The sequence below is a fragment of the Leopardus geoffroyi genome, chromosome B2 (genome assembly GCF_018350155.1).
Source record: "Leopardus geoffroyi isolate Oge1 chromosome B2, O.geoffroyi_Oge1_pat1.0, whole genome shotgun sequence".
Classification (NCBI taxonomy): domain Eukaryota; kingdom Metazoa; phylum Chordata; class Mammalia; order Carnivora; family Felidae; genus Leopardus; species Leopardus geoffroyi.
The window spans coordinates 33,469,840-33,491,427 of NC_059332.1; the positions used below are offsets into that span (position 1 = coordinate 33,469,840).

The window sequence follows — 21,588 nt, forward strand, 5'->3', positions numbered from 1 at the left end:
GGGCTAAAAAGGGTATTAACTGCCCCCGACCCTGCCAAAACCCAGGAGCTCCATCTCAGTCCTGGTTTTTAAACACGTCCATGTGCATTTTTTAGAGGAGGCAACTGAGACCTGTCAGTCATGCTAGCCTGTCAGAAACCATTCTCTGGACACCTTGACTCCCAAACTCACACACACTCTCCCATCTCAAGGCAGCCTCGCCTGCTCCCTGCTCCACTCCCATGAGTGCCCTGGGTGCCTGTTCTTGGCCACCAGCCAGGGCTGGACACCAGGTGGTGTCAGGGAAAGTGGCCGGGTCACAGCAAGCAGGTGAGCAGGTGAGGGAGGGGCCTTCTAGAGAACAGGGTGGGAGGCACCCAGGTACAACCTGAGCTGGGGCAGGGAAGTGGCTTCAGGATCTGTTTGCTCTGCCAGGAGGGCTGGGCCTCGGCCACTGCAACTGCCTCCCCAACGCCACCCACCAAGGCAAGAGAGCCCCCTCCCTGTCACCTAGCCCCCGTGGGAATGGCTTGATCCAGGAGCTGCCATCAAACCTGCTCCCCTCTCCCAGGGCCTGGTGACTTCTTGACAGGTTACAGCCCCAAAGACAAACAGATTCTGCCAAGCAAATAAGTGTCCAGTGGTAGGGGTGCTGAAGAAGGCCTGGGAGGGGTCTGAGCTGCCAGAAGACCCAGGTGACAGGGTGGGGGCGCCTCTCCTGCAGAGAACAAATAGCCCAGGGCACCTGGAAGGAAGCAGGGTGCTGGTGTGCTGTCACAGTGCTGGGTGGGGGCTGGGGTAAGGGCAGCTCACCACAGGGGTCTCTGGGCCAGTCTCCCACACCCTGGGCTCTGTTATCAGGCTAAACAGAGAAACCAGTCTTGCATTTAGGCCCTTGGGGCAGAGGCCAGTTCTTATGCTGTGCCTTCATCTCTCATGAATCTGTGGCTATTGGTTCCCTCAATGAACCGTCTACAGGGAGATGGCCAGGGCATCCCCTCCTGCACTCTAGGTGGCACCCAGGGCCACCATCATTTAGAACACACAGCTTTGCCAGCCAGGGTGAAGGCCCAATTCGGGTCTGCAATTAGGTGAAACTAATGCCAGCACCTGGGAGCCGGGGCCACGGGTCTGAGCCTATACCACCCAAGCCAACTCCCTTTGTCTCTGATCCCACTTTCTCTTCAACACAGGGGTGATCATGTGGCTTGAGTTCTGAGCTCTTACAAGTGCTTTAGACATGAAGAGATGGATCCAGTGAACCCACCTGCCATCATGCCAATTAAGTTTTTTTCATGTTATCTGACCACCATGTAACCTGCCTCCCCATCTCCTGGCCAAGGTCACAAGCCTATCTCACAGAAGTACAGGGGTAGGTTCTAATTTGTTTGCCAATTGCCTAGAATATGGTCCCTACCTGACTCAGGTTCCCAGGCCAGTCCACAAAAATTTACCTAATCCATTTTATGTCAGAAGGAGCGCCTAGTGCATCCAAGAACTACACCCAACGACCACGGAAAACACGTAAGGGAAGATGCGTTCCCTCTTCTATCTAAATCCAGGATGCCAGGGGCCCAGCTGGGACTGAGAAGGAGGACTCCTCAACTCAACTCTTTCTTCGCAGGAGGAAAGATGCCCGTGATGCGGTACCTTCTCCCTGTGCTATCCGCACTCCTGTGCTCTGGACCTGACACGCAATAAATGCCCAAACAATGCCTGCTGGCTGATCGACACTAACTTGGCTGGCTCTTCTTACGTGCGGGGAACAGATGCACAATAGATGTGCTCAATAGATGCACAGTACCCTGTGGACCTAAGGGCCACCGGAAATTGTTTCCCCACCTTTTTGATCATTGAGCCAGGAAGGGCAGCAGATCTAATTATAACCCCGGGACTAATTTCCCAAACACAATGAACCTCAGGGTCTCGGTTTTCCCATTTGCAAAAGGAAGACCCAGAGACCAAAAAGTGCACATTGGAGTCACTGTGGGGGCAAGCTGGTACACAGGGTGCCTGAAGGTACAATAAAACTCACTGACACACATGAAAATAGTATTTTTTTTTTTTTTTGGTGTGTGTGTTAATTTAATCATACAAATATTCATTTATACAGTAAGGAAAAGCCTCCCCATCTTCGTCTCCTCCCAGGCACCATGAGGCCCCACCACAAACACCCACCGAGCTTGCTTGCGACACACCACTGTCCAGGTGGAGAGGCAGCCACTGCTGCTCCAGCATTCACCCAGGGAAATGAAGGAAAGGAAAGGCAAGGCAGGGTGTAGGGTGGGGAATCAGCTTGCACTTCTGAGCCCTGGCGACCCCACCATCCTCTCCTGCTGGGGCTCCGATTGAATTTGGGGATCCCATCCTGGCCACCCTCAAGCCACACTAGCTGTCTTGGTGAGGTTCTATGATGAGCTTAAGGTTACAGCCTATCCTAACTGGGGGAGAGAAGGCTGTTTCTTGTAGAAAAATACCCCGAATTCAACTGTCCCCATGGCAAAAAGAAAAAAAAAAGGCATGCACGCGTACACACATCCACACACACCTCACTCCATGCACACAATAGGTTCTTCCAGGTCTGAGCCTTCTGCCTCCCTCACTGGGCTCAGGCCCCTAAGGATGCTGTCTGCCTCATCTCATGGGTGCCAGACATTGGTGGCCCTGCCTAGAAGGCAGGCTGCCTTTTGCAGAAGAGTCCCAGAGGAGCAGAGCCTACTGGGGCTGAGAGGGTCACCCCTACTACCACTCTAGGCAGGGGGGAGGAGGGGGGCTCTAGGCACTGCTCAGAACTCAAACCAGTGAGAGGAGGCAGAACGAATGGTACTGATACCCTCCTGGTCCTGGCGGAGCCATGGACTCCCTCTACCCCTACTCTATGGCTTGTGCTTGCTCTGGCCCTCTGTAAGCAGCTCAGCTCTCCAAGGATGTGTACAGAAATGGTTTGTTCTTGGGAGGGAAGTCAACGTGCTTGGGAAAGTCACCTTGCCTACAAGCAAGGAGAGAAGCAGGATGCCTCTGCAGGGCCAGACCCGCTACTGGTGACGTATTAAAGCTCCTGCTGACTAAAGGCAGGTAGCTCCCCTGGGAAATGGGGAAGGGGCACCTGGTGTAGGGCAGATGAGAAAGCCAGGAAACCAGGTGATGTAAAGCCTCCCACAATCCTGCCAGGAGCAGCTGGAGATGTGCTGTTTTCCTGGTTATCAAACCAGCAGAACGGTTGGGCATGTGTGGGCTCCAGGGTGGCAGTGTCCCAGGAGGTTGGCACCAACAGTAGTGGCGATCTGGGCCTAACAGGCCCCTCAGACAAAAAGGCATCGTGAGCCCCTGGCTTGGGCCAGTGATGGCCTGAGCACCAGCAGGGACCACCCCCCTCCTCTGCTCTGCTCTGCTCTGCTCCAGAATGGAGAACTCATGCTCACTGCAAACGGGTGCTACAGTGTGAGCCCTATTAGTCTAGCCCCAGACCCAGCTGCACTGCCCTTCTCAGCGAGTTGGCTCCACCCTCCCCCAGCACTTCTCCCGTGGACCAAAGTTTATCCTGCCTTTTATTTTTTGGGAGGTGGGGAGGTGAAGGGGGAAATTTCATACAAGCTTTTCTCCCACAATCAAGCTTTAAAAAACAACAGTCTCAGAAGAGGATGAGGAGGAACAACACACATTTTTGGAACTGTGATACCCAGACAGACAGAGACAGACGGGCAGGCAGACCCTCACCCACACCTAGGCTATATGACCCCTTGCAGCCACTCATCACCTGGTCTCCCTGCTTGTCTCACACCCCGGTGTGGGTGGGGGTGTGGTAACAAGCAGGTGACCCTACAATCACACCCTAGATCCATATCCCTGGCTATCAAACCAACCAAGACTCAAGGGAAGGAGAGGATGAGAAGGAAAGAGAAGAGGGACTTGCATATTCTTGTATCTTTGGCAGACAGCTGTTCTAGCCTGGTTCAAGCTTCCCATGGAGAGATCCACATCTCAACCTGCTTGGAATCCATAGGATGCTAGTGGGGTCACATGCCCAAGTGAGCAGACAGCCAATTAGCCTCTGCTCTGGCTGGGCTGCCCCTCACCCACCACTTCCCAATAACCAAGCATCCAGCTTGGGGGAGGGGGGGTGGTGGTGGTACTCTCATTTCATCAAAATGCGATCTCTAAAATCATACAGTCAGTAACTGTGGCCCTTCCCCATGGCCAATTCCCCACTTGGGGCTGTATTTTCATACCTTAACAGCTCAGCCTCCACTAACAGGCTATGAAAATACCACAAAGGACAATGGAAGGGAAACACAGGGAAGGGAGTTGTGTGACAACAGAGAAGCCTGGACACCTTTCCACCCGCCTGCTGCACACTTGCTGGTGAGCTGCACCAACACCCAATATGTGTGTGCATGTGGTACACACATACGTACAGCACAGAGGCACTGTTCCCACAGTGAACGGGGAGCCACTGTGTATGAAGAATCCAAAAGAGCATTAAGTGTGATGGCAATTCTCTCTGCCAAGAGAAACATGGAGGAAAAGCAATTTGAATTGATGTTAACTGTGTGTAGAAGGACACCTTTTGGGCTCAGAAATTCCCATGTTACCCCAGATCTGTCCTCAAGGCTTCCTCTGCTGGCCACACAGGGAAGTTTGGTCTTCAGAGAGGTTCTGATGGTAACAAGCCACAGGGGTTGACAAATACAAATGTTAAAGGTGTAAATCAACAGAAGATTAAAGAGAAAAGAAGAGGAAAAGGGTGAGAACTCATTGGCTGATGCCATTAAAAACGAATGGGGTCAGAAACCTCTGGAGTCATGTGGCCCAGGAGATGTCCTCCTGTAGCACTGACCCGAAGAGTCTCCACACATGCCACACCAGCTTTGAACCTGAATCGCTTCCAGAGCAAGCAGCTAATCTATAAAGGGCATGTTATCCCTTATCTAAAAACAAAAGTGGGGCAAGAGGGCAAAAAATGAACATGTGCTCAAAACTACAACCTGTCTGTAGGCAAAATAATTTTTGTTTAAAAAGATGGCTTTTTTTTCCCCCATTAAAAAATTTTTTCCTTCCCGAGTGACCTAATGACTTGTTAGACTGACACCTATTAAACAAAACCCAAGGTGGCTGCATGGATTTCTTCTTAGTAGCCTCAACACCATTCCTGCGGTTCAGCACTCACACATGCGCACTGAGTTTACTCAAAACTAGTCTGTTCTGCTTCTTCCTCTTCTTCCAGGATGGGGGGGGTCGAGCCAGGGGTCCATGCGATGTGGTCTGCAATCCAGAGGAACCCCTTGCCCTCCCCCCCACCCAAAGTCAGGCCTTCTGTCTTTTGTTAATTTTTCTTCTTGCCGACACCCGTTTAAGACTGGCCGAAGGGGTAAGGCCCGTGGAGCCCCTGGAAGAGAGTGAACATAGTCAGTGATGGTAAACAGAGAAGGTACAATTAGACAATCAAAACAAGTAAAAGAATCTCTGGTTCCCCGTGAGCCAGAAGAAAACCCCAAGGCACAGACAAAGCCTGTGGGTTTTCCTTCCACGCAAAACCTCAAGAGGCCAAACATCAGCATTTCAAGTTGCTAAGTGTTCTCACTCTATCACACCATCCAAAGAGAGGAGAGGCTAGGGGGGTAATCCTCATTTTTCAGCTTCTAGATCAATCAGTGCCAACTTTCCTCCACCCAGTTCACAAAGCCTTCCTCCCCTGTGGACAATGTCTCCACCTCTCTGCGAAAGATCTCTGTATGCCGTTTTCTGCACCTTAACTTCAGATGTAGGCTACTTCTGGCTAATGACCCTGATAGTAACAACAATACTGTAGCAGAAATGGCAACTGTCTGTTATCTATAGATAACAGACATGGTATGAGGACCTTTGCATACATTGTCTCTAAGCCTCACCCTGAAAGCCAGGTGAGTGTCAGTATGCTCATTTAACTATGCCCATTGACTGCAGAGACTAAAAGACATGTTCAAAGTCACAGGGGTAGTAAAAGGCAGAGACAAGGTTCTAACCCAAGTCCAATTTCTGTTCTCCCCACGTTGCCTCTCCCTTGCCACATGATAAGGGTTTCTTCTCAATTCCCAAGGGTATTTTCTGTGCTGCTTGACTGGGTGGAAAAGGCTTCATTTCATGTCTCATTTTTCCCTCATGTTAAGAAAGAGACACTAAGATATGCTAACACCAAAAGCAACTGCATGAACTTGCTGGAGAACGACCTGTGCCTCCCTCCACCTTCCCACCCTCCTCCTGGAGCGTGCTCCCTGGAAAGACCAGTCGATGCCAAGACCTAGGAGGGCAAAAGTTAACTGGTGACAGCCTCACTAGGGTCCTGCTCCTCAAAGTGGCCTAGAAGCAGCAGGGCCGTTGGACCAAAGGGACCAAATGGGTACCAAGAGCAGGTGCCTCTGCCATAACCATGACAAATGACCAGAGGGTATTTCCTAATGCTTGACAACTATGTTAAGAATCCTGAATCTAGACAAAATTCGGGTGAGAAGGCATAAAAGTGATGAATATCAAATTTTCTATTAGCTTGATGGGATGTGGGCAGTCAGAATTTGGTTGTCTTTCTTAAAAAGTGACATTTTAAAAAAACATTTTTTTAAATTTTGAGAGAGAGTGCATGAGCAGGGCAGGGGCAGAGAGAGAGAATCCCGAGCAGGCTCCATGCCGTCAGTGCAGAGCCTGACGTGGGGCTTGAACTCACAAAACGTGAGATCATGACCTGAGCCGAAATCAGGAGTTGGATGCTTAACTGACTGTGCCACCCAGGCCCCCCACCCCCAAATAACACATTCCTTTGTGGAGGGAAAACAGTGCTTGGTTGCAGGGTGGCCAGTGATTGGAATCCTTTTCAGTGTGACTTTGTTTTGTTCGCTTCCACCTCCTTAGCCCAACAGGTCCCCAGTAAACTCTTGGGGACTTAGTAGCTAAAAGAGGACAGGTATTTCCCAGACTACTGCCTGAGGTGTCAGATACCCCTAAGTCACAAGACTACTGGCTCTTCCAAAACCAATTTTTAAAACAGTTGCTTAGGCCTGGGCTCTCTGGAGGTGGTTAGGCTAGAGATGTAGGACCCTCCCTGTTTCCACTACAGTGGGGTGTAGGTCATGCAGAACTGGGAGAAGGGGATCTGGGTTCTACTCCCAGCTTTGCACCACCTCACCAACTGACCTTGAGTAAGGTCCCTTCCCCTCACAGGATCTCATCAGGTTCCTCTCTAAATCTTCCCAGAATTTAAAGTTCTAGGAGTCAACACAGTACCTGACTTAGGAGGCTGAAAAGCAGGACTCCATGAAGGAATGGAAAGAATGCCCTTTGGTCATGCTTAGGCCAGAGGTCAAAGCTGCCAAGAATAGGGAACATGAGATTAAAGTTTCTATAGTGTTCTCAGTGGAAGGTACTAAAACTGCTTCTGCTTTTTTCCCCTCACCCACATAAAGCCTCAAAAGACCAGAAGTGTGTGTCTAGCTGCTTGGTGGCTGGCATCACCGAACCAAAAATCCTGACAAGGTGATTTGGAGGCAAGCAGGCCAACACGGATTGAGCATCAATCCCATGCCAGGTGCTGCTGTGGCACTGTAACATATTCTCTGTAGTTCTCACAAAGATCCACTAAGACGAGCCAGACTCAGAGAGGTAACTGAATCGAGGGCACAGAACTGGTAAGAGCAGTGGTGTTGAAAATGGCCACATGTCGGGGCGCCTGGGTGGCTCAGTCGGTCAACTTCAGCTCCGGTCATGATCTCACATTTTGTGAGTTCTAGCCCTGCACTGGGCTATGTGCTAACAGCTAGCAGCCTGGAGCCTGCTGTGTCTCCCTCTCTCTTTGCCCCTCCGCTACTCATGTTCTGTCTCTCTCTCTCAAAATAAACATTTTTTGTTTTTTAAAAAAAAAGGTGTTTAAAATGGCCACATGTCTGCCACCCCTCAGGCCAACCACACCTCCAGCAGGCAAGCTGACACTGTAACTATCTCAGCGGCCATGGTACCACCTGATTAACAAGGAAGGGTGGGTTGGGGGAGCGAAGGGCTCTCAGACTCCATTCTACAGGGCCTGGTTGGAGGTCACACACACCAGATGTAGAAAGTATGGAAGCTTAAAACAAGCTGTGCTCAGTACTTTCCAGCATTTATTCATCTGGAACAACCCAAGGAAAGCAATAAAGCCCTAGATCCTCATAAGATGTAGAACTAATACAATGCTCAAAGGTCTCTGTGCAGGAAAAAATGCACAGAGAAATGAAAACCTGAAAAACGAACAGCGTTTGTTGTCTACGAAGTATTTTTCCCTAAATGTAACTGTCTTCCAGACCAAAGCTCCACCCACTTCACATGGGCCTTTCTTTTTTTTTTTTTTTTTTTTAATTTTTTTTTTCAACGTTTATTTATTTTTGGGACAGAGAGAGACAGAGCATGAATGGGGGAGGGTCAGAGAGAGAGGGAGACACAGAATCGGAAACAGGCTCCAGGCTCTGAGCCATCAGCCCAGAGCCCGATGCGGGGCTCGAACTCACGGACCGCGAGATCGTGACCTGGCTGAAGTCGGACGCTTAACCGACTGCGCCACCCAGGCGCCCCTCACATGGGCCTTTCTAAAGCAGGTACTACTAGCCTTGTGACTTGTGTAGAGTGCTTTAGGGAAGGGAGTTCGTGCCTTTGCCAAGAACTGCAGCACATTCCCATTTTACAGGTAAATAAATGGGTCCTGTAAAAGACATAAAGGCAGGGAGAGGGACAAAGACATAATGGGCATCTTCAGAGTTCCACCTGAGTGTCCTGAGTGACATCCGGTGTTGTGTGTAACTAGCTTAGATCATGAACTTGTTGACCTTCTACCTAATAGCTGAGGTTCCATGCCTTTTGGGGGAAAAAATGCTATCTAATTCCCTTTCACCCAGAGAATGGCATATTGGAAGTTGTTGATGTTTTAATTGGTGCAGAAAGGTGGCTTGAGGAACAAACTCTATTCTCACTCACCCCACACCCTGCCAAATTAACTACCATCCCTTCAAGGAAGGGAGAGGAAGCCAACTCTATTTCAAAACGATTTTATCATCTAGACTCCCCACATGCAGGATTATAGGTGTCACAAATGGATCACAGAACACAGGCAATGCAATACCAGTTGTGGAGGAAAAGCCTGGCAGAGATTCCAAGAACAGCGTGTCCAGGGCGCCCTATGGCAGGAGGCCAAGCAGGAAGTGCCTTTCCTAACAGTGGGATGGAGGTATATTCGAAACGGGAGGCCCATCCACATTTCAGGTTGCACTGGAGTTCCAGGACCCAGTGTAACAGGTCCTGGTGGCTAATGTGTCCTACCCCAGCCTAAAAGCGGGGGTTGGCAACAGAGATAATGTTCATTCTCCTCTGGGGCCTAGCAACTCTTCAACCTCTAACCATTGGAAAAGCAAATGCCAAATATTTTAACTAACTTGGCATCAACTGACACCTCTCCTAGAACAGTTGTGCCTCTACGAATAAGGAAAACAGGGATAGGCGCATCAGATGGTAATTACCAGAGAGCCCTGAATTGAATGGACTAAGAGAAAAGTGAGGCTATCGGCATGACAGCAAAACTCAGAGGAGTCTGATGCAGAAGGCTACCCTTCTCTCTCACCACATAGGGACTAGCAGCAAGGCTGGATTTATCTAACAGAAGCTATGAATAATCAAATCTGAAGAGAAGTCCTGCATCTGACTCCAGGTCTAAAGGCCAGCTCCTCAGGGCCCACCTAACTTGCACAGTCCTCAACGCTTTCAAAGGCTACGTCTGCTAGGGAACAAGAAAGTGGTTCTGGCAAAGGAGAAACGGCCTTTAGGTCCATAAGGACTGAGGTGTTGCCTGTGTGCTTCAGCCTTCCTTAAGCTTTTCACCGAACAGCTGCAGTACCTATGAGCCCTGGGACCTAAGTTCTACTTGGCTACAGGCCAGGCAAGCCCTCTCAAAGCACAGAAGTGCCACCCCGCCAGCTAAGACAGAGGTGCCTCTCTGCTGGGGTCGGGAAGAAGACCTTGGCCTCAAGCCAGCCAAATCATCACAGTGGCTGGGCTAGGTCTGGAACTGCACTTCCACGATGCAAAAACAATGGAGAGCCATCATTTGGCTAATTTTCTAACATATTTTAACATATTTGTAAAAGACAACATTTACAGACATGAAACAGAGGCTCAGTCCCATTCACCACAATCTCCTAAAAAGATCCAGTACTTGTGATCTTGTTTTCAAGCAAACCTAAAAGTACTATCTCTCTGATTTGTTTTTCACAATAGTTTATCAGCAGAGTCACTCCTAGCCAGCAATCTGGTTATCACTGATCCTATGTGGGTGTGCACCTGCAAAAGTTCTCCTAAAATTAGAGAGAAATCAGAATTAACTTTTCCAAAAAAGAGTACTAAAAGTTGTCACTGAGGGAAAACATTAACTGTATGTCAGAGTACCAGAAAGACAGGATACTGGTACTGCTTCAGCTAGAATATTTTTTAAGAGTTTCTTCATCAATTTTCAACAGTATAGTAAGTGCAGGGATATGAGAGCAAGATGCCCTTGAAGAGGGTAGAAACTGTTTCTGCCAATTCGTTATGCCTTACATATGGCGAAACTCAAATATCAGTAAAACGAATGAGTGAAAGAACGGTGAACCACTTTGCACTGGCGAGCCATCTGTTTCTTAACACTCCGGGGGGGGTGGGGGGGGTGGATAAAGGGAGCTGAAATGTCTAATGAAACAAGGATGTCTTATAAGGGCTTTCTGGGTTACGCTTTTACTGTTTGAAAGCTAGTTGTTTAGATAAAGCACCACAACTTGGAGACTTTCACTTCCTGTCTTTATTTTGCTTCTTTAAATTTGTGATTTAAATAAATGAAAAGGTTCACACAGGTTGATAAAAAGACAGGACGTATGCTGCAAGGCTATGAAATAACATGCTCTCTCAGAGTATACTGATGGCAGCATCAGATAACACCACGAGGGCCCTCCTCCTCCTCATTTCCTGGGCCAAACCTGGTCAGCGCTGCGTCTACCTAGTGTTCCTCTTGTATCACTAAGTACACTGAATGCAAACATAGAAGAATACAGGGTTTAGTACTAAGTTCTGTCCTGATCCTGCATTGTAAACATGGTGTGGTGAGGTCCTGTGCACAGGGCTGCTTCGCTGGTAAGGGCCAGAGACTGACCAAGCCCTGATTAAACCTGTTAGTCTCTTCATTAATTAGAAATAAAATAAAGTTGGGGTGCATCCGGCTCTTGCCATTTCGGCTCAGGTCATGATCTCAGGATTGTGAGATAGAGCTCCACGTTGGGCTCTGTGCTAAGCATGGAACTTGCTTGAGATTCTCTCTCTGCCTCTCTCTCAAGTAAGTAAATAAATAATAAGCAAACAAACATTAAAAGAAATAGTCTCTACTGGAGTAATAGGAAGGGCAATGAGGACTCTCAAGAGTATTCAAACAAGGACCCTTCTCTCAATGGCTGCCAATAGCTTAATGAGTCTTCCTAGTGGTATAGGAGTGCCAAGTTAGCAGGACAGGAACTTCTGCAGAAGCTTTAACACTGGTGTTCAAGCCACTTTCGTGGGACAGTCCTCAAAATTTCAAAGACACATTTGATGGACTGGCTGAGCACGAGTAGGAGAATCAGCCAAAGAAAAGCAAATAAACCAGGGCATGGCTCAGTCAGTTAAGTGTCCAACTCTTGATTTCAGCTCAGGTCATGATCCCAGGTTCGTGAGACTGAGCCCCAAGTTGGGCTCCACCTCAGTGTGGAGCCTGCTTGGGATTCTCTCTCTCAGATTCTCTCTCTCCCTCTCCCTCTGCCCCTCCCTACCTGTACTCTTTCTCTCTCAAATAAACAAACTTTAAAAAGAAAAGAAACCTATTTTTATGCACGAGGGCTGATCATGGGGCAGGCTCAGTTCATAGTCTTCTCACTGTGCCAAAACTGCTGCAAAGCTTGATTCAGTTGTAAGTGTGACAAATTTATTTTTTAAAAAAGCCCTGTAAAACCATTTTTATACTTACCTCTGTGGCACAGTTTTTCTGCTGCTCTTAACTGACTTTTATAGCCATGCTGGGGACCTCCTCATCTATCCATCCGTCCTCCCTCTACCCATTCATCCAATCCTTCATCATGCAGCCCTCATTCTTCCTCCCTTCATCATCCATCTCTCCGCCCTCCTTCCATTCTTCCTCCCATCCATCTAAAGCTCCCCATGGCCAAAGGTAACTCCCAGAGCCTTCACCTACTTCATGGCAAATGAAGAAAATCACCATAAAGAATAAAACTCAAACATAATTGTGAATGAAAACATATTATTTAAAGTTCTACAGGAGATGAAGGATACTGGCTGGGTTTGATCTCCCCTTTCAGTAAAGACTTCAGAAAAAGTTATTTGCAGCTTGGAATTCTAGCTCCCAAATCCCAAGTAATAGCAAGGGTGCTAGAATCCAGGTGGTAAGCTGGTGGACAGAGCTCTCTCATGGCCATCTCCTAGAGTAGAGGAGATTCCTAAAAAGGAAGAAGGAACTGATAAGGGTCTCACTGGGGAGGATACCCAAAAGGAGAGAAGCTTATCCAAGTTCCTAGCCCTGTCATCACTCGGGCTGGCTGCACTGTCGGGGTCCTGCTAAGCACTGGGTGAGGCTGTTGGTCCCATTTCCTCTCAGAATTCCCATCCAAGCTCCTGTAACCTTTTGTCAATTAGCCTTCCCTTTCTCCCATCTCTCTTACAATTAGTTCACAGCATCACCCTCTGTCCCGCAATGTCTGGCTGATTGAGGAAGGAGAATAAATGGTCTCTCCTTGGTCTCATTCAGCTATATTTGCTTTCATCTTTTCATAACAGAGTATTGCTGTTACTATGCTTCCTTTCACATTAAACATTGACTCTCCTTTGCTTGGCTTCCAAAGGTCTTCCTCCAAAATTCGCCCCACCTTCTTTAAGCACACCTTACTCCACAGCCAGGCTGGCCAATGTCCCATGAACACACCCTGCCTGTGGATGCCTCTGGGCCTTCCTGCATGTGGTTCCTCTTCCCTCCAATTCAGTTTGAGCCTATCATCTACCAAGGGATCACTTTCCTGGCTACTCTAAACCTCCCTGCTTTCTCCTTCCTCCAAGTACATTTGTACACTTACTCAAAAGTCAACTGGAACTCAATACACTCTTTACTGGCTGTTCTTTCCTATGAGCTAGTCACATGTATGTAATCAGACAGTAAATTCTTTGAAGCTAAGGATTAGCACCTAGAAGGCCTCACTTATTAACTACATCATATCAAAACTATCTCTGTGGAAAGCAAACAGTTTTAATTGGCTATTGGGTAATGAAATCACAGCAAAAAGCCCAAGACCCTCAAGCCACAGCTTTGTAAGAGGTCTTGCTTTCAGTTGAGCTCTAAGGAAGCACACATTTTCCCCAAGGCCCAATAGCTCTTCACCTCACATTCACCACCTGTCCTGTTAGAACACAGCTACAGCAGACTTAACTGAGAACAAGACATTCAAAACTTAAGCATCTATACCAGGAGACAGATTCTCACACTTGTGAATTTCACTAGTCCTACCTTGAGAACTTCCATCAGAAACGAAAATGCTAAACTCAGAATATAGGAAAGAAAATGCACCCTTACAACCAAAATAAAATATTCTGGCAATCCTGGGAACACTGGCTGTGTTTCAGCTCCAAGACTGCCCGGCATCAGACCAGTCTAAAACAATGCTCAGAGCCCCAAAGCAAATAAATTGGAGTTGAACGGCTTTGAAGCTGTTGAGGTACAAAAGGGAGAGTTCTTGGAGATACTTTTTATTCTCAGTCGGATAGTAATGTTACAAACAACAAAAGACATTTTCTAAGGCTCATGGTGTTTGCTTAATTTATTTTTAAAACGCACACATGACCCATGCCAACGCAAACACCAGCAAGGCTGGGAGGACTTTCCTGGCTCCTCTGGGTTTTCAAAAGAGAGTCATGGTAATATCATTAAACCAGAGTTTCCTGACAATCCCCTTCTGGTACAGAATGTACTAACCTGCCAGCCAACAAGGACAGGTTCCTCTGTTCTGCATTGCTTCCTCCCTGGTCACAAATTCTTTGGGAGCTCCTAAAGATGAATGAGGAAGTCTCTACAACCTGACACTAAGGGTATAAACTACCTTCAGAGAGGGGCGCCTGGGTGGCTCAGTTGGTAAAGCGTCCAACTTTGGCTCAGGTCATGATCTCATGGTTTGTGGGTTCGAGCCCCACATCGGGCTCTGTGCTGACAGCTCAGAGCCTGAAGCCTGCTTCAGATTCTATGTCTCCCTCTCTCTCTGCCTCTTCCCTGCTCATACTTTGACTCTCTTTCTCTCTCTCTCTCTCTCTCTCTCTCAAAAATAAACATTAAAAAAAAAAAAAAAAAAAACTACCTTGAGAGAACCAACAGACTTTGCTTCTGCCAGCAAACCTCATCACAGTATGGTCTAGAAGAACATTAGACTCAAACTGGGTCCCTGGGTTCCAGCCCATGGCCTACCCCCAATTTTCTATATGAATGTCAGCAAGTCAACTTCTTCATTATTTTGTCAAATGAAGAGTGTAACTACAGAAGTCACAAGACTGTTATGAATTAAGAATACGCGCAGTAAATGTGTTTTGGATAACACAAAGTTTGTTTACATGTTACATGGACAGTATTGGGCCCAGTTCAGTCTGTGAACCTCTTCTCTATCTATACCAGTGGTTCACAAGTAGGGCGATTTTGTCATCTCTCTGTCCAGAGGACAGTTGACAATGCCTGGAGATATTTTTGGTTGTGAAACTTGGGGGTGGGGAGGTACCACTGGCATGTACTGGGCGAAGGGCAGGAATGCTGCTAGACATCTTACAATGCATTAGACATCCCCCATTCCCTACTTATCTTCAAGACTTCCCTGGTCTAAAATTTCAATGGTCTTACTACTTTGATGAGAAACCCTGCTCTACACTCATCACTTAGTGGACTGCAGCCAGTCTCAGAGCATTAGAGATATAATCTATATGTCACAATTGCCAAATTTGTATCTTCACCCAGACCTCTCTACTAAACTCTAGATGCAACTCAGATATACAACAGCCCACCTGACATCTCCATTTGGATATCTAAAGAAATTGCCAATGTGCCAAAAATGGAACTCCTGGCCTCTCCCCACCTCTACCACAGTCTTTTCCTTCTCCATTGATGGCAATTCCATCCCTTTAGTGGCTCAGACCAAAAACCCTGGTTTTTCACTCTTTATTTCTTTTACTTTTTACATCTTTACTCCATTCTCTCTTACATCCACTTTCCAAAGCAGGGGTTTTATTTATCACCTCTCTGCTCAAAGCCCTTTAATGGCTTCCTTTGTCCCTCAGAGCAGAAAGCCCAAAGCTTTACAGAAGGGTCCATAAAGCCCTCCATGATCTGGTTTCCATCCTCTGATTTCACCTTTCTCTACTCTCCTCCTTCACTCTGTTCTTTAAACAAACAAGGTAAACTTCTACTTCAGGGTTTGTACTGACTGTCTCTTTGCCTAAAATATTCTTTCTCTAGATAGTTTTTGTAGAAATAGAATCTGCCTTTAAAGGGAATAAGATAGCCCCTAAGTATGTTCTAGGTCTAAAACACTAAACATGTTCAAAGAGAGATTTTAAATTTGTTCCAGAAAAGTAAAATTTCAGAGACTGTATCTTTTGGCCTCTTGAGGCCTCAAGAGGTATAGGTGTTGCTGTTACAAGAGTGACTTAATGGAAATTTCAATGTCAACAAAAATCTAAACCCAACTAACTATGGAGGTTCTAGGCAATCTTTTCCCTTGGGAAGCTAAAGAGAAAGGCTGGTTTCTGTAGTTTGTGAGGGGAGGCGGTTTAGTAGTAGAGAAGTCATGTAATAGTCAATAATTGGCTTGATCCTCATTTGAAAGGCAGCAATATGTTATAGAAAGCATTCTCTCCCTAGCTCACAGCTGTTAGCTCGGCTAATAATATGTACTGGAACACTATTTGTGATTGGGAATCAATGCAGTACACTGTTAAGAAAGCAGGCTCAGGAGTAAAAACAAATGCTTTTGTTCATATCCTAGTTTTACCATTTCCTAGCTGCCTGACCCTTGGGCAAGTCATGGAACCTGTGTACCTCAAGTCTCAGCAACTATAAAGTAAGGGAAATAGCAGCGCCTGCACCATGGTACTGTTGTGTGCACCAAATGAAATAATCCATATCAAACACTGAGCCTGCTGCCTCTGAGGAACAAATACTGGGGGGAAGAGAGGTGACTGGTGTTTCTGTAATAAGCTTTGTAGAACTACTTGGCTCCTTAAACTATGTACACACTGATAGTTTTCACAATAAAAATTAAATTTAAAAAGTTCTCAGTGCAGTGCCTGGCACATAATAAGTACTCAATAAATGGTAGTTTCATAGCTCTAATTACTGCATTCTGATCAGCCTCTGCCTGGCTGTCGTGTGCCTTTGTTACCTGTCCCTTGCCAGAGGAAAACACAAGCTGGAAAAAATATCAAGTGACCCAAGTTTTCCTTCTAGCTTCGCTTTGAACCATCTTTAAACCTTTCATGAAAGGATCTGTGAGAACGAAAATTCAAGTTTCATGGCAGTGGGAAGGTTACACTGCCTGCTATCACCTCACACAACCAAGCAGCACAGCTGTGGACACCACCTACCTGCCTTCCAGTCAAATCCAGTGCCCTCTGAACTGGGCAAATGTTGAACCCAATTCCATTATGTCACCCCAAACCCACCCCTTATTATTATGCGAAACCAATTAGCTACTTCAAAGTAGACAGTAAGATCCATCTGCCATTATATCCTCAGGCCTACAGAGCAAAAGATTTGTTTTCCCAAAGCTCCCCCAGTAACCTCTAGTATGATTTCTGAACTCTCACCTAAACAGAGAGAAAATAATTCCTCTATGCCTTCGTCAACACAGAAAGCAGCAGGTTAGGAGAGAGTTGACTTCTGATGTAATAAAAGCAGACTGACTCCTGCTCTAGCTCCAGATCCAAAACGTACTAACGAGTGGCAGTCAGACAGAGATAGGAAGAGAAGCAGGTGGGAGTGTGGGCAGGCAGGGCAGATGGCGCTCGGCAGTGGCTGACGCTGGAGGAGCACGATGAACCTCCCCACAAAGATAATAACAAGTTTCTCCTTCTGAACCAGCATTTGGCGGAAGTAATAACAGTGCCTCAGACTGTAATCCAGTTTAAAGGAGGAGGATATGACATATACCAGCTCCAAAGATTTTTTTTTTTTTTAAAGTAAGAGCAAACACAAAATAAAATCCATAGGCCATGTAACAAAATAAATGAATGTGGGATTCTTTTCAGTTCCCCCAGTGTAAATTATTACCCTTTTGTTTTCTTTTTTAGAGAAAGGAAGTGAAGCATTTGGCCTTCCTCAAGAACAGCAGCCTCTCGGTTTTTGACAGCCACATTCTTATTCCCATCTGTCCTGAATCAGATTGTTTGGCTGGTGTCTTTTTTCCCTCTGTAAGGCCTTCTTAGAAAACATTTAGACATTAAAAAAATTACTGGCAAATAAGAAAACGAAGCATCTAATTTTAACAGGACTTCTCTTTTCTTTCTGGACTTCTAGAAATTGTTTTGTTTTTTTTTTTTTTTTTTTTTTTTTTTTAACTATTCTCACACTGTCCAAACAGAAGCTATCCTGGCCTCTAGAGAGGAGTCAGAGAGCTAGAATTCATGGTGAGACTGGCCTGGAGTCAACAGAGTGAGTACCTATCCTACTGCGACTCTGTCCTCAGAGGCTCTTGAGCTAATCACATAGAAAGGTTCATTAAAATAGCCCTACTCTTCACCAATACTTGATCTGACTGTTCATATGGCACAGGTCAACCATAACTGAGCTGACAACGAGGCCAGCCAATTTCTAACAAAAGCGAGGAGTCAGATTTATGAATCTTTTGTAGGTCAGCATATACTTACTTTCCTGACTCCCTCTGACAGTTCTCATGCAGGGAGGGGCCAGGCCCTCTGGATTGTGGGATGGAGCTAGAGCAGGCATTCCCACCCAGAGTTTCCCCTGAGACACGGAGTACTGAGTCCAGAGAGCTTATGGCTATTCAAGTGCAGCTGGGGAAGGGTTCCAGAGATGCCCAGTTTCTGGCACTGACATACGTGCCATTATGTTGACATATCCACGCAGCCCTCATGGAGCAGGTGCAAGAAGCAATCTTTTTATTTCATCCTACCAACCTTAGCAAGTTAAACTGTAACTATGGAAGCAGCAGGGAATTATATCTGCCTACTACAACCATGGTCATGGGCTTCTAGAGCATCATGTTCTTTCTCAGCCTTAATGGCAGGCAGGGAATTTCTTCAGAATAAGTCAAATCTATTGCCAACTCTGATCCCGGACACCAAGGCATAAGGTATTCCTCCTATCCATCCAATGAAGACAACACCCTGCGGTGAACTGAAAACACATGTCCCAACTCTAGAGCCCCAAGGGTCTCTTTCATCCTTTCCATTCATTTATAAATAAAAGGGTGCTAATTATTATAAACACCACAAGGTTTATGTACCCCAAGAGTTATAAGAATAGTTCTTATTTTTATCAACCAGGAAAAGAAGTCACTACTTTAAAGATTCAACAAACAAGGGAACTCTCCAAACAGGCAATCTTCAGTTTACATTAGAGCCACTTATCTTATTTCAACTCTGCTTTCTTTTTACTCCTTCATGATATTGATCATCAGTTCAGTAAATGCTTTCACTCAACATAGCCTCCAGCCCAAAAGGAGGATCTAGGGAGAGCCCAGGTTCACCTACTAATAATGAGTTTTAGTAATGTGGCACCTTGGATTTGAATCCCAGCTCTGCCTCTCAATAGCTATGTAATATTGGGCAAGTAACCAGGTCCCTTGGAGCTTTTGTTTTCTTGTCAAAAAATGAGATGATACGTGTAAAGTACTTGGCAACACATCTGGCACATATGAACAGCTAAAAAGTAATTCTGGTATATAACTGATCTCATCACTGTGTCAAGTACACCCTTCAAGTATACCTTCGAACATACTTGAGCGTGCCTGCCTTTAAAAATAAATAAATCTAGGGGTGTCTTGGTGGCTCAGCAGGTTAAGTGTCTGACTTCAGTTCAGGTCATGATCTCGTGGTTCACGAGTTCTAGCCCCACATCGAGATCTGTGCTGACAGCTCAGAGCCTGGAGCCTGCTTTGACTCTGTCTCCCTCTCTCTCCGCTCCTCCCCATTCGTGCTCGCACGCGCTCCCTCTCTCTCTCTCAAAAATAAAAACATTAAAATAATTTTTTAAATTTTATAATAAATAAATAAATCTATATTCTCAAGCCAAACATGAATGTTTAGAATTATGAATAAGCTCTGCTTTAAGATATCCATTTAAGTACAGTCCCAAATCTTTTCAAAGTCATTTATAATTATTTCATCCACTGCTCCTCAAATGAAAGCACTGCAAATGACTGAACCCTTCTCTCGTTGTCCATCATCCACATCTCCTGACCACACGTCTCTTACTCATTCTGCCCTCAGCACTTAAACTGTACCTCCACTCTCTTTCCTGTCTATCCTTCCAAATCTATCCTTTGAAAACCCTTTTCCATCAACCCAATCTCTTCTTCCTCTCTGCCCTAACGCTAATCCACAGTCATACACACATATTACAAAACACACTTTGACTGTTGTTCTCAGTCCATACTTCATCTTGACTGAACTGTTCTCTAATTGCTGTGTACATGTTTCATCTCCCCTACTGTACTGTAAACTACTAGTTGGAAGGGGTAACTTCATTTATTCAAGTCTCCTATTGAACAACGTACACTGATCTAAACAGTACACAGATGTGTTAATAAATATTTACTGATGACTGTTTATACCACTACCCTTGTTCCTAAGAAGTCTTAAGAGGTGGAGCTGACTCAACTTTAGCCAGAAATGCTTTTAGAGAACTTGCCAGATGTTCTCCTAAGTGTATTCTGAATAAGATTCTGCTTAAATTAAGAAACAAGGGAGGCTCCAATTTCTCTTTGGCACCTAAGTGCCATATTCTCAGTGTATTATAGCCAACAGTCTCCTTGAATATCATCTCCAATGAGAACCTTTTCTCTGAGGTTCTTGCAAATACTACTTCTACGTGATCCTACAGAGTTCATGACAAAAAGAAAAAATACAAAATTAGGTAACATACCATGAATTCATCAACCTCAGGAAATCTCAATAGTGTCACCTAGCCCAGCCCTTCCAAAAAAAAAAAAAAAAAAGTAACATGGTAGGACCTCAATTAAGGCTTGTAGGTAATCCATTCTGACCCCCCCAGTCAATCTCTCCCCAGCTTCCACACCCCAGGCCAGGGCAATGATCACAGAATTGGCCAAAAGGCATCAGTCCCTAAAGGGGCTCCCTACAGGAGCTGCAAGCAACTGACAGGTTCACAACTTACGAAGATGAGTGCAGTGCCCTGGCCAAGAACACCAGCCCTCTCCTAAGACCACAGTGACTACTGAGCCAGGCAGCTCACAGTTGGGTGAGGGGGCTTCCATTATAAAAAGTACTTGAACAACTGGTGTTGCCTCCTCCAACTCTCATCTTCCTATTAAACTCAATTGCAAGTTCCAGTTCTAACAGGGTAAGCTTCCCTAGGGCTTGGCTCACTTAAGCACCTTGAGCAGTCATACTCTGGATGATTAAATTTAAGGAAGAAAAATCTGGAGAAATAGGAGCTTGGAGGAAAACCTTTTATTATAGTGTTTTGATATGAAGTCTTTCCTCAAATACAGGCAATTTTCTGTCTTGCCAATTAACTTCTCTTATAGCCTGTACAACTACCATGATTCCGCAGAATCTTTTAGAACCATCTAAACCACCAAAAAAATCAATCCTTTGTTACATCACTACTGAATGAAGTCTCTTACTAGACTGTGTGGGGGAAAAAGAATTCACATCTCTAGGTTTCTTTTTAATTTGTCTCTTGATCTGGACCATATATAAAGCATTAGCCAGAAAAATACCATTCTTACAACAGACAAGCAATTTGTCTCTCAAATAAATATCAATTTTATTTTAAAAACTTGAGGGTGAATGCCAACATGAAGCAAGGGCAGACTTACCAGTTATATGATCATATAGGTGGGATGCTGGGCCTATTACACAGCATTATTAATCAGAGAAGAATGCACAGGAATGCTCACAGGCCCTGCCATACCAAACACCTCCAACAGTGAGCTCTTAGCATCAGGGCTTTATTCAGCCAACCAAAACCAACAACCAAGAACCATCATCACCTTAGCAGAGTGTGGAAGACACGGGTTAATCAGCTAGCATGGAGAGAAACAGACCAAGAAATCAAACACCCAGAGAAGTGTCTCAGAACAATCAGAATATTTAACATCATGGTGAACTTAACAATCAATTCTCTCACTGCCCCACACATAAAAAGTCAAAATATCACTTGGACCACTCTTGGTTGTGGGTGAGGAGGTAGATGGGCCATAACAGACTGAAAATACATCGAAAAGAAGACATACAAACGAGGTAAATGAAGAGAAAGCCAACAACAATATTTAGGATAAATAATTGAGTTTGTCTTTTTTCCTTGGAAAAAACAAAAGCCCC

The 21,588-nt window shown here is 45.8% G+C and overlaps 1 protein-coding gene across 3 annotated transcripts in view; it reads right to left on the reverse strand.

Moving 5' to 3' along the window:
- Positions 1–2,034: 2,034 nt before the first annotated feature.
- Positions 2,035–21,588, reverse strand: part of ILRUN (inflammation and lipid regulator with UBA-like and NBR1-like domains) — a 96,960-nt gene continuing 77,406 nt past the window's right edge. For all 3 annotated transcript variants that reach the window (XM_045497972.1, XM_045497970.1, XM_045497971.1), the window contains one exon: positions 2,035–5,365. In XM_045497972.1, the coding sequence (XP_045353928.1) occupies positions 5,330–5,365 (36 nt within the window). In that variant the 3' untranslated portion in view covers positions 2,035–5,329. The remainder of the gene's footprint in view (positions 5,366–21,588) is intronic.